This window comes from Arachis ipaensis, chromosome B7 (assembly GCF_059453495.1).
Source record: "Arachis ipaensis isolate K30076 ecotype BB chromosome B7, ASM5945349v1, whole genome shotgun sequence".
Classification (NCBI taxonomy): domain Eukaryota; kingdom Viridiplantae; phylum Streptophyta; class Magnoliopsida; order Fabales; family Fabaceae; genus Arachis; species Arachis ipaensis.
The window spans coordinates 142894556-142907470 of NC_142442.1; the positions used below are offsets into that span (position 1 = coordinate 142894556).

At 34.5% G+C, this 12915-nt stretch overlaps 2 protein-coding genes across 4 annotated transcripts; one reads left to right on the plus strand and one right to left on the minus strand.

Moving 5' to 3' along the window:
* The first annotated feature begins 373 nt into the window (after positions 1–373).
* Positions 374–2583, plus strand: LOC148554381 (cyclin-D5-1-like). 3 transcript variants are annotated; one of them, XM_088493494.1, is made up of 6 exons: positions 374–587; positions 683–968; positions 1100–1186; positions 1262–1553; positions 1644–1777; positions 1880–2583. In XM_088493494.1, the coding sequence occupies exons 2-6, from the start codon at positions 705–707 to the stop codon at positions 2084–2086; spliced, it is 984 nt and encodes a 327-aa protein (XP_088349620.1). In that variant the 5' UTR covers positions 374–587; positions 683–704; the 3' UTR covers positions 2087–2583. The 3 variants fall into 3 exon arrangements, with proteins under 3 accessions (XP_088349620.1, XP_088349619.1, XP_088349618.1); XM_088493493.1 differs by having other exon boundaries at positions 449–587; positions 699–968; positions 1880–2236; XM_088493492.1 differs by having other exon boundaries at positions 487–587; positions 666–968; positions 1880–2236.
* A 3176-nt stretch (positions 2584–5759) lies between these two features.
* ACA1 (autoinhibited Ca2+-ATPase 1) lies at positions 5760–11536 on the minus strand. The gene is made up of 7 exons (XM_088493491.1): positions 11102–11536; positions 10186–10240; positions 8146–10094; positions 7850–8008; positions 7320–7491; positions 6783–7081; positions 5760–6390 (listed from the first exon to the last, which is right to left on the minus strand). Exons 1-7 carry the CDS (start codon positions 11276–11278, stop codon positions 6142–6144), a joined length of 3060 nt encoding a protein of 1019 aa, XP_088349617.1. The 5' UTR covers positions 11279–11536; the 3' UTR covers positions 5760–6141.
* Between the last annotated feature and the right edge of the window lie 1379 nt (positions 11537–12915).

Sequence of the window (12915 nt, forward strand, 5' to 3'; positions counted from 1 at the left end):
ATTTTTTTCATTATCATTGATGATTTGATTTCAAATAATAAAATTATATAATGTAATAAAATTATATAATATAATAATATATATTAACATGATATTTTTTTATGTTTTTTAAAATTATAAAAGTAACTAAACCTTAAGAATTTTTTAATTTGTATCAAAAGGATCCAATTTTTAAGAGCACAATAGGAGTACAAAAATCGGATCTATGTATTTTTTATTTTTGTACTCTCAGAAATTGAACCCTTCTATTTTTATATTTTAAATCAATCAGTACCACGTTTTAAGATTAATACTTGAGTGATTCTGTAATTCTAAAAAAAAATACCATTTTCAATCCAATATAAAAAATAAAAAGCCTCTTATAATTTCGAGTAGAAACTAAAATCCGGACATAAATGTTAATCCTTATTGCTACTATATCTTTATTATTATAATCATTGTCTTCAAAGTTCAAACTGTAACTGCTACATCAGCTTCAGGATTTCAGCTAAATCATAGCATCCACCTCAGTCCTTATACTCTTTTCTCTCTCAATCTCAAATCTTTTTTTTTTCCTTCCTTAATGCTAGCTCTACTCCTAGTCCTATGTGAGTCAACCATTTATAATAAAATTATATAATATAATAATATAAAATTGTGCTATATGGTATATTTTTTCATTACAGTTGATGATTTGATTCAGCTGGTGAAATCTCTAGGAGCTGATGAAGAATAGAACCAGAAACATGGACGATCTGTCTTCGTGCAACCTTCTTTGTGAGGAAGAAGAAACATTTTTGGAATTGGAAAGAGATGAAGAATACTCTGCCTTTCAATCAGGAATGGATCATCAAGGTGTTTCAGAGAATGAGGATTTGGGGGTTCTGCTTGAGAGAGAGATCCGTATTGGGTTCCGAAAAGATGAGACTTTTGTGTTTGAGGATTGGATGAAACGTTCCCGCACAGATGCAATCAATTGGATTCTCAAAGTTAGTGCAAAATATTCACACTTTCCTTGTAATTTTTTGCTTCAACTTTATTAATGAAAACTGCAATCAGAAAATTTTGAATTTTTTGGGGCTTAATTTTGTATCTAATTTGCAATGGTAAATGAGTCCAGACAAGAGCAACATTGGGATTTCGCTTTCAAACGGCTTATTTGTCTGTCACATATTTCGATCGGTTCCTTTCCAAGCGGTCCATTGATGTAAGCTCAAATTTTGAAGGTGATTAATTTTAAAAGTTTTTACCTTTTTTGATTGAATTCTTCGTTTTTGTGCAGAGTGAAAAGGAGTGGGCAATCCGATTACTATCAATTGCATGCCTTTCTTTGGCTTCAAAGATGGAAGAATGCAGTGTGCCTGAGCTATCAGTGTTTCAGTCAAAAGATTACTGCTTTGAGAGCAAAGTGATTAGGAGAATGGAGATTTTGGTGCTAACCACATTGGATTGGAATATGAGCATTATAACCCCCTATGATTTCCTTCCTTATTTCATTACAAAGTTCTGCAATCAACCCCCACCAACTACCACTTTTTCCAAGACCATGCAACTCATCTTCACCACAATCAAAGGTGAATTTTTTCTGCATTGGAATGACCTTTTTCTTTTTACACTTAATTTCTGATTATTAATGCAAATGTATGTTGTGTTGCTTTCTGCAGAGGTGAGCATAATGGATCACAAACCATCTGTTGTTGCAGCTGCAGCTACTTTGGTGTCATTGGATCAGCAACTAACCATAGAAGCTGTAGAGTTGAAGATTAGTTCAATTCCTCAACATAGGTTTCTTGATCCTGTGAGTTCCTATTTATTTATTTTTCATTAGCACCAAGATCTTAGAAAAGATATATTACTAATTACTGCAATTTTTTTTCTTTTTTTGGTTTTTCCTTCACAGAAAGATGTATTTTCCTGCTACAATCTAATTCAAAGATTACAAGAGGAGAATAATACAAGAAGAGACAATAACGTTTTGCATACGCCTAGTCCTTCAACAATTGACATGATAGAGAGCTCTCTAATTACTTCTTCTGCTGCTGTCACAAAGAGGAGAAGACTCTCATTTAATGATGATCAAAGTTCTGAAGGGAAGGGACTTGACTAGGGAGAAAAAAGAATTCCAATATTTTCAATTAATTCTTTTTTTTTCTTTTTCCTTTTTTTTTAAAAAAAGAAGTATCAATAAACTTATGTGAAGGAAGAGTCCATCTTTTAGGGTCACTTTTCACTCTATAGTCTATAGTCTCATCCTGAGGCTGGCTTGAAATAGAGATGGAGAAAGGTATCGATTGTTACAGCTCTAGATATTATTTAGGATTTGATTTGATGTGTCCCTGATGAACCAGCTAGGAAAGAAGTAACAGAAGGGGTAAACACTAAACAGCAATAAAACAACCAGGTTTTGGGCTGCATGTTCAAGTGGTCAAGTCACCAAGTGGAAGATCTAGAATGCTCTTTTTAGTTTTTACCTTTATATTAATTTTTTATTTCTTTCAATTATTCTTATTGTATAGTTATTTTTTTTTCTTTTAATGTTGGTCATTTTAACCTTGATATCCAATTCATAACGGATATTGTCATATGTCGCTTGCAACCTACTTTTTTGATGGATGCTTTAGCAATGTCTTCAAAAAAGGTGGAAAAAGGGAAAATAGAATTCGGTTGGTGTGATTGCGGGGATGGTTGGTGACTTTGTGTTGCATTTTGGCCATCACAAAAGTTTTTTCAAAGATGGATGTGATTAATATTTGTTTGACTGTTTCGGACTTGCTTTCAAGATATGGACCTACAGTATTTCATTGCTTGCAAAATTTATTGGCTTGGTTTTGTTTATGGGGTTGCTGTGTTTATTGCTTCTTGATTATGGATTGGAGAAATAGACTTCTCTACATTTGCCACATCCTTAGATGTTTACTAGGAAGAAGAAAGAAAAGTGACATAAATCACAAATGTCTTTTTTTTCTTTTTTCCAATGAAAGTACTCGTTGACTAAGGCTGTTATCGGTTCGGTTTGGTTTAGTTTTGGACAAAAAACTAACCGAACTGATATGTTCGGTTCCTACAGACACACAACTATTCGATTTGTTGTTTTTACAACAATCGAACCGAACCGAACCGAATCAATAGCGGTTTGGTTCGGTCGGTTTTTTCGGTTTTTAATTTTTAATGAGCAAAATATGAATCACAATAATTAGAGATTTAAAATAGTCAATAAACTGAAATAATAAGAGTAAAACATTGAAATGGTTAGGGGTTAGGAATTTTTGTTGTTAGGTTAAAGGTTAAAATGGTTAAAACATTGAAATGGATGCATATCTTCGATTTGGTTTCTATCGAGCCAACCAAAAACCGAACCGAACCGATCAGTTTTGTCAGAAAAAAACAAAAAAAAAAACCGATTTTTTCAGTTTTTAAATCGGTTATTGTAATTTTCGATTCGATTTGCACTAATTTTCGGTCCGGTTCGTTAACTTACGCCATGTTGACTTGAGAATTTAACTGAGGTTGTTAAAGAAGCCAGCGAATTAATTGGTTAAAAAAATAATAATAAATGATCGAAAGTAGTTACGGATTGTGGTATTAATCTACGGATCTCTACCAAATCATGCGGTGAATGTGCTATATTCTGTTGCCTATAATTGTGCCTTTTCAGTTTCCATAGAACTTACCATACCGTACGTGTCTCTCTCGCTATTTTCCGATTTGACAAGTATGTGAGTAGTAAAGGACATTTGAATACGGAAATGTCATTAATTTTTTATGAGTGTTAGGGGGAGGCATTTTGTCAAACTTGGATATTGACACTTATTCACACCCCCATGAGATACGATGATGTGACCAATAATCTGAAGCCAGATATACAACTCCATCAGTTTTGATAATGTTGGTCATATCTCAAAAAATAAAAATTATTATTATTATTTATATTCTGCAAAATGCTACATAGTTTCTTTACGATGGAAAAGAATGAACGGTGAGATATTGAAGGGTCAACTAGAAGTCCGTGAGATGATTGGGATGAGTGGTCAGAGTGGTACTTGTGCTGTTCACAACTGCCTCTGAGTTTCCGCAAAACTTGCCTTGTCTTGTGATTTAGGACACATTGGCGTCTTGCTGCAGAGGCCTGCCAACAACAACTACTTACACTGTGTGGATGGAGGTTGATTTGAGATGACATACATGCTCTTCTGATCAATACAAACTGAAGTTTCTTTAACAAGCATAGTGCTCTTAAGTCACACTTGCAACCACGTTATTATATTTTTATATTCACTTGAAATGAAATTCACCGTCAAGAAAACAAGCACCAATGCGGTGCGAAGTTTTCACTGCAGTGCCTATTATTCACCACAGAAGACATGTTTGGTGGTCAACTAAAGGAAGACATGTTTGCGAAGTACTTGGTTTCTTACTAGGGAAACTTCGGAAACCATGTTCATATTCTTCTAATGGTTTTCGTTCTTAGTAAATTTCCAAGTTGACGGGAAGGAACGCAGTGCTTCATTTGTATCTGAATAATTTTCACTGTTTAACCTGTCAAAAACACAGACAAGTCAAGGTTGTCCTTGTGGAACTCCATTCCCCCTCTTTTTAACAGCTTTATTCATTTGGTTATTAATATTAAAATTTGAGCAACTAACAGTGTAGATTGTGGAACCCCAGCAAATGAAAGGAGTTAGCACTCCAACTACTATTCGGAAAAAGCATGATTGGAAAAATAGGAGTTCCCTTGCAGCCACAACTACCAAAGTAACGCAACCAATTTTGCTTCCTTTGGAGCTTGAGAAGCTTATAATCTGCTTATACAATCTAAAACTTATATATAAATTGGTGTACTTTTATCCACTACTGCATAAAGGACGTTGCCCTTCCCCTCTACAACAACTGCAATTCACAATCATCCCTGCCTTACTGCAGCATCAAAATTAAATTGGATCAAGCTGCTGGTGGAAATTTACTGATCAATAGACAGCAACAGCATACTGTGTTTAAAAAAACAAAAAAAGAGCTTAAATTCCAAGACGGGAATTTATGCATTTGTACTTATGTAGTAACTCTTCCCACTCGTGTTCCATAGCCACGTGCAAATGATAAAGCATTCTTCCTTCATGTAAAATCCGTTGAGCGTGGACATCATGTCCTTATAATAACGGAAAGGTGAACCATGTATGAGTTAAAATATCGTCAAAGCCTTCAATATGGGTACTCGATGCGGATCTAACCAGCATACTAGTGGTGACAGACACTTGAGTGGTATCCTACTCTGTATGACAGATATCCTGTAAATTCATAGTTTAAGCTGCCCTGCCCTCGGTTCATAGCCAGGCAATCTAAGTACATTTTTTCCACCATGGAAGGTGCCTCTCAATTCTCAAACCTCAAGAAATTCCCCAGATCAATTGCCAACTAGTAACTTATTAAATCCCATTCGATACAAGCTCAAGTCAACGATGAGTAAAAATACCACTCCTTTTCATCATTATATAAGAATAAATCAATTACATATTATTTTTATTTTTTAGTTTTTATTTTTCATTTTAGAATCTCATAAGAGAGTTATCCACAATGTGGTTAGAGTAAGCTCACTTGGGATTATCTGACGCTTAGAAATCCAAACTAAATTCTCGGTTAAATACTTAAATCCCACCTGGATGATGAAACCTGCATTTGATCTTTCGATATCCATGATGATGATAATTTCAACTTTACACTATTTCCTTGAACCAGCCACAAAAAAGTCTGACGGCATTACCAGCAAAGAACATGAACAACAAGCCTTTGTAAGGAATTCATCTGTGATTACTTAATAAATAAAAGGAAACTGTAGGCGGGCTACAACAAATCATAAAGAATAATAAATAAATCCAATTAACAGAAATTACATCCTGTATAACACAAACTAACCTCATTGTATGAAATGTTTTTTATATAACTTTAAATAGTCACAACAAGCATCCAAAATGTATATTTTCTCTCCTCCAACTCCAGCAACAAGTAGCAAGTTTAGCCTCCTCTAATTTGTTAGCCCACCAGACTTCCCACAAAGAAGACTTGGTAAAATTGGTTTCTATTTAAAGAGGCAATATGCAAACAAGATCCTTGGTATACGTTTGAGAACACAGAATGAGGAAGAATGTACCTAATCTGTCTGCATCGACTTTAGGTAGATCCCACAGGTATCATTTTTAAAGCTGCTGCAATTGGCATTCCAAGGACTCCAAAGAAAACACTACCAAACCACTGCTTCAAGGTAAGTGGGGAGGTGTTTGCAAAGGTGCCCAAAAATTCGACAATTATGATTTGGAAGATGACAGTGCAAGTGAGGACCGCTACAAACACATAATTCTTCAATATACCTTCAAAAACATTAATCTTCTCCATATCTCTGGAACTGATCTCATTGAAAACCTAGCAGTAAATTGAAAAGCATAATCAGAGAGCATATTACAGGGATCATAGTCGGAGCATTTTTTACACAGGAAATTTCAGTGTGGATTACTACGTGCAATAAAGTCAGCAGACCATTAAAACCCGGCACTTTTTAAAATTGTGAATTATTGGCAAAGATAAATATTTCTGATATGTACTATACATAAAAAGTAGGAAAGAAAACGCAAAAATGGCACAGAATTCATCTTGCTTCACTTGTGTTTAATAAAGCAAATAGAAATTGCTGAAGCATCAGTAGTAATAGCCATTCAAAGAGAGAGGAAACTGCATGCCAAACCCTGCCCAGAATGTAATTGCACACAAAAGACAAACACTGAATTCTGTCGAATGCAGTAATGTCTTAAGTTTACCTGACAGAACACAAATGAGTTGAAAATGAGTGTATTCAATATCAATTCTGAATCTGGTCCATCAAGATGAAAAGCTGCTTTTCCTCTTGTCTGGAGGAACCAAAGTACAACAAACTGATATAGAGACTGCCCCAAGATATTCCTCCACATCACATTACTGATAAAGTTTCCTTTCCTACCGACAGGTGGTCTTTTCATCAAATCATCAGTAGGAGGTTCAGTGGCTAGAGCAAGTGCTCCAAGAGTGTCCATAATCATGTTGACCCATAGAAGTTGAACAGCAGTGAGGGGAGCATTTCCTGTGAGGGGAAAAAGTGAGACCATAGTTACATGGAATGCAATACGAACGGGTACGCAATATGCGGTACGCCGGTACGCCATATCTAAAATACTTTACGGGGAAAATATACATATGACATTCCGGTACGCAGATGAATTGGTATGCGGTATGCTACCTAATTGGTGTATTCATGTAACTATGAGTGAGACAAGTATACTAAGAAATTACTGCAAAAACATGGAGAACATTATCATTACCAGTCAAACAGGCAGACGAGAAGTTGACAATCAAAGCAACAATGTTTACAGTTAGCTGGAACTGCACAAATTTCTGTATGTTTATGTAGACAGATCGGCCCCATTTGGCCACAGTCACAATAGTTGAAAAATTATCATCCAGTATTATGACATCAGCGCTTTCTTTTGCCACCTGAAATTGGAAGAAAACAGCTTTATAACATATGATTTAGTATAAATAATACTAATGATGAAGTTCAAAATTGAGAAAATGAGTATTATTAATGAAGCATGGATCATCTGTTTGACCAAAGACTTTGACAATTGTTGCATAAACAAAATTATGCAGAATCATTTACCCATGCTATCATGACCACATAATTTCAGTAATCCATATTTGAAAGCTCTATCTAAATATAATCAAGTTTGATTTGGAAATAAAAAAGAGCAAAGCATAGCCACTTAATTCCTCATGAAAAGTAGGAATGCATATCCCAGACAGAATTTCAATAATGGTTTTCAAATCTCTATAAAAGAAGTTCTTGGCATACCTCAGTTCCAGAAATGCCCATTGCAAGCCCAATATCTGCTTCATGAAGTGCAGGCGCATCATTTGTACCATCACCGGTAACTGAAACAACCTCTTCAAATGTTGTCCTCAATTGTTTCACCAGGGTATGCTTATCCATGGGAGAAGATCGAGCCATCACCTGAAATATAGACATCTCACATGTTAGCCAAATTTCTTCTCAGTAAATGGCAACATGGTATACTAAAAAAACCACATAGGGGAGAAAATAGAGGGGAAAATGATTGAATCACATGATTATTATTTATTAGTATATACCTGAAGTTTTGGAATTATTTTAAGCAATTCTTCCTCACTCTTTTCACGGAACTCAGGGCCTTCAATTGCAATTCCATCCGTTAAAATTCCACATTCTCTAGCAATAGCCTTTGCAGTGTTTATGTTGTCTCCAGTAACCATCCTAACAGTAACACCAGCTGACCTACAAATGGCAACAGACTCTCGAACTCCAGGGCGAACAGGATCTTTAATACCCACAATTCCTATACATGTGTAACCTCGATTGGGGATAGGAGTCTCAACTGAAAAATGATCATCAATATCCACATATGCAAGGCAAAGGGTCCGGAGAGCTTCATCAGCAAATTTTTCGATCGTATCCTTCAAGTAATTGATAGAGTCTTCTTCAAGGGGAACAACCTCACCATTTGAGTTCACAACCTTTTCACATGCAGCTAGAATTATTTCAGAGGCACCTTTGCAATGTGTTCTGAAGCTACCTTCAGGAAGCTGTAGAACCACTCCCATGCGCTTCTTTAGAGAGTTAAATGGTTCAATTTTCACAAGTTTCCCTGCTTGTCGCTCCTTGTGGAAATCACCTCCAAGTGACAGCCCAAATTCCAAGAGTGCAGTCTCTGTCGGTGATCCCAGAATCTCAACCTTCTCATCCATGTTTTTTACAACTTCTCCCCCAGTGTTGTTAAATATTGATTGAAGTAAAATTGCCACAGCAGAATCAGGAATATCAGATGAGAAATCAGAAGGCACTTTAGAGCCCTTTACTTCTTTAATCTTCCCACATATGCAAGCTTTTACAACAGTCATATGGTTAGTAGTTAGTGTGCCAGTCTTGTCACTGCAGATAGTAGTGGCAGAGCCCATTGTCTCACAAGCAGCCAAATTACGAACAAGTGCCTTATCATTCATCATCTTTTTCATGGCAAAAGCAAGACTCAATGTAACAGCCAAAGGTAAACCCTCTGGGACAGCAACGACAACAATAGTAACTGCAATAGCAAAGAACTCCACAATTTTCATGGCATCATCACCAGACCATGTCCACTGGGATCCTTCTTGCAGCTTGCGGCTGAACAGTCCTTGGACCAACACAGAAAAAGTCACAACAGCAAAAAAAAGGCCAATTTTCCCAATAATAGTAGCTACACCATTGAGTTTAACCTGCAGTGGAGTTTCATCATCTCCCCCTTCACTTAGAGTAGCCATTAGTTTACCCCACTGGGTTCTCATTCCAACAGTTGTCACAAGCATCTTGCACGATCCATCCTGAACTTTGGTTCCTGAGAGAAGAAAAGGATTTAGGTTACTGACATTCACTGGTTCACTCTCTCCAGTCAAACTTGATTCATTTATTAACAGAGAGAAACCAGAGACAAAAAGCCCATCAGCAGGGACCTGGTCTCCAATATTAAGATGTACAATATCCCCAGGAAGTAAATCATATATTGAAAGCTTCTGTCTACAACCATTTCGGGTGACCTGCACCACAATTTTTTTCTTCTCTTTATCTAGATCCTTAAACTGCAAGGATTGTCTGTAATCACTAGTGGCAGTAACAAACACCACAAGCAATATGCTTGCAACAATACCAAGTCCATCATGTGCACCCTTGGGCCATCCTTCCATGACTATTCCAACCACCAAAGAGACCAAAGCACATACAGCAAGTATCATAAGAGTTGTATCTTGAAGGGCTTCCCATACATAAACCCAAAATCCCTGGGGTGGGCTTTCCGTGAATTTATTAATTCCATAAATATCTTTCCTCTTTTGCAGAATGTGCTCAGATGTTGATATGCCATCATTGACAGAGGTATCGAGTTTGTTAGCAATTCCTTCAACCCCACCATGAATTTTCAATTTCTTCACATCGCGTCCTTCTACAATTGATCCTAGCTCATCGGCGCAGATTTCAAAACCTGCAGCTTTAACTTCCTCTGGTACAGTGTACTCACTTGACAAACTTAAACCTGGAGGGGGGGAATAATTTCATATTAAGCAAACTGAAGCTTTTCGAACAATTTGAAAAGAAAAAAAATGCATGCAATCTAAATTTCATACCATGGATAAACTGAAGAGCAGCTTGCGATACCAACACTGCAACTCTGAATTTCTCCTACAATTTATAGTCGGGAAAGAGAAATGATGAGATTTTACGATTATTTTTACAATGTTTAAATGGTCAAATCTCTTTTCTCTACGTGCCATTTAACCTATATTATAGTAATAGCGAGAAACAACTTTCCAATTTAGTAATAGTGTAAAGCACGAACTTAAGAATACACTTAATAACACCATTCAATTAATGTTAGTATACTACATTTGACCCCCAATCCTAAAAATCCAGTCCTAACAAAACCAAACTCGATATAAACATGTTTGACACTTTGACAGCATCAGATAAACTATAAAGCATGTGGAGGAAAAGAAAAGGAACCGATACAAAATTGACAATGGATCGAGCCAAGCAAAGAATTCGTTATCCATATCCTATATTCGTTTCTTTGATTCTACCTCCCTTGTTTGCAAAAAAAAGTTAAAGGCAACAACATCTTAAGAGGTTCTTCTTCTTCATTCCAATCCCAATATCAGCTTTTAAAATGTTCAAGTGCCTTAAGTTGATCATACTCAAAGGGAGAATCACAACACAGCGACCACTGAATTTTAAGTTTTCTGGTTGAGATTAACCAATAACCATTTGTCTGCATCGGTGTAGAATTAGCGCCAATATAACTTAATAAGGATTCAATTAATCTAATCACTGACATTCGGTTGACCAAAATGACCGTTCAAGATCAGATCAGCTAGCTTTGACTTCAAATGTAGCACATCACGTTTTGAAATTGATTTAGCAGGTTAATCATAAATGCGCAAGAATATGTACGGATCGAAATCGGTAAAGTTACTTAGCACATTTAATTAGGATTTTGTCTTGATCTGGAAAGAGAGACAAAAAGAGCATAACAATTAACAAAACCTGATTGGAGCGTCTGATAGCCTCAGCTTCGAATCGCTTAGAGAGGTTGGCAGTGAACCGAAACCTCCTCTTGCGGTTCTTAACAAGCCAGCAAAGCTTCCTCCATCTCTGAAGCGCTTCCTCCGATGAATTCTTGGCTTTCACCTCTCCGAAATTCTCATTCAGGTAATTCTCCATTCTCTTTGGTTTTTCACAGAGCTAGCTAGCTTTGCTCAAATTATAAAAAACTATTATACTCTCCAGTCTCCACTATGCTCACTCAAAGCTGAAGTGGTTTTTTTTTTTAGAAAGCGATATCAACGGCCAGGATTTAACTGCTCTGATTTCTTAACTGTCAAGTGGTAGAACAACATCCCCAACCCAAGCAAGAATAAAAGAGTGGGAGTAAGCCTCTAAGTTCAGTAGGTAAGGCGCATAAATAATTAAAACAACCACATGAAATGGAAGTGTATAATAATAACAATAATAAGTATGTTAGACATACACTAAAATTAATATTAAATTTAGTTATTATTTAAAAAAATATTAAAATTTATTATTTTTTATTATTAATTATTTATTAATATTTAAAAATATAAAATAAATTATAAAAAAATTAAATTAATAATTAAAAATAATAAATTTTAATATTTTATAATATTTTTTATTATTTAATTTATTTTATAATATATTTTATACTAATAATTAATTTTAATATATAAATAACATTCTTACAAATATCATCATGTTTTATAATCATAATTGGCAGTGGAGGGAGTCAATGGAAGTAAGTGGTGGGGTAAAAATAATATCTTGGTGTTTGTGGGGCCAGCCTGTAATCCCTCAATGTAACAGAAAATGGTTAGAACTGCTTTGATTTTCTATAGGACTAAGGCCTAAGGAACGGGATTCCCGTTTCTCGTGTTTGCACGTAAAGAGTAAACAAGGCCGGGGCTTACGGACACACACGCACTCCACTGGCCACTCTTCACGGTCTCATTACTCCACCTCCACCTCACCCGCGCTTTCTCGTTTTATTCGGCCAAAGATATCGTTGTTTAAGAGTCAGTGTCCGAGACAATTGTTAGTACCTTTTTTTTCACATTTTTAATTATTAATCTAGTTTTTTTAGTATAATAATTTAACTTTATATTTACTCTATATTTTTTTAAATATTAATAATTAATTACTAATAAAAAACAATAAATTTTATTCATCTTCTAATATTTTTCTACAAGAATACACAATATTATAAAAATAAAAATATTTAGTAAATATAAAAATAGCTATGGAATAAATTATTATGTATTTATATTTAAATGTATAAATTATTATATATTTTAATATTAATTATAATAAATATATATTAAAATTAATTATTAATATAAAATATATATTAAAATATAAGTATACATTGAAAATAAATTAAACAATATATATTTATATATAAATATATTATTGACTAATTTTAGTGGTTAACTTTTGAATATAGATAATATTTTTATTTTAATATATTTTTTATAATAATTATTAATTGATGGTTTATTTTTTATGTATAAAAAACATGGTTCTAATATTATTTTATTTTTTTCTTTGTTTTTAAAAATTCATCCTATTTTTAGTGTGTCAACATATAGCTTATTATGATTAATTAATTGTTAAGTCATTTAGTCAAATTTTATATGCGAGCAGATTAAATGTCATAATAACTAAATATTAATGTAAATTAGTTAGTAGTTAATTAATATTTGAGTTCAGTTTGGGTATATGTTAAATTTAGTAATTGAAACTTTTTTTATAGAAAAATATAAAATTTAGATTTCCAATGTATTTAT

What these genes read in the sequence shown, in the direction of transcription:
- ACA1 (XM_088493491.1), bottom strand. Translation starts at nt 11,278, where the DNA reads ATGGAGAATTACCTGAATGAGAATTTCGGAGAGGTGAAAGCCAAGAAT. An exon ending in CTATCAGACGCTCCAATCAG is followed by an intron (nt 10,241 to 11,101) that starts GTTTTGTTAATT and finishes TATAAATTGTAG; the next exon opens with GAGAAATTCAGAGTTGCAGT. An exon ending in CTCGTCTGCCTGTTTGACTG is followed by an intron (nt 7,082 to 7,319) that starts GTAATGATAATG and finishes TTCCCCTCACAG; the next exon opens with GAAATGCTCCCCTCACTGCT.
- LOC148554381 (XM_088493494.1), top strand. Translation starts at nt 705, where the DNA reads ATGAAGAATAGAACCAGAAACATGGACGATCTGTCTTCGTGCAACCTT. An exon ending in CAATCAATTGGATTCTCAAA is followed by an intron (nt 969 to 1,099) that starts GTTAGTGCAAAA and finishes AAATGAGTCCAG; the next exon opens with ACAAGAGCAACATTGGGATT. An exon ending in TTTCCAAGCGGTCCATTGAT is followed by an intron (nt 1,187 to 1,261) that starts GTAAGCTCAAAT and finishes GTTTTTGTGCAG; the next exon opens with AGTGAAAAGGAGTGGGCAAT.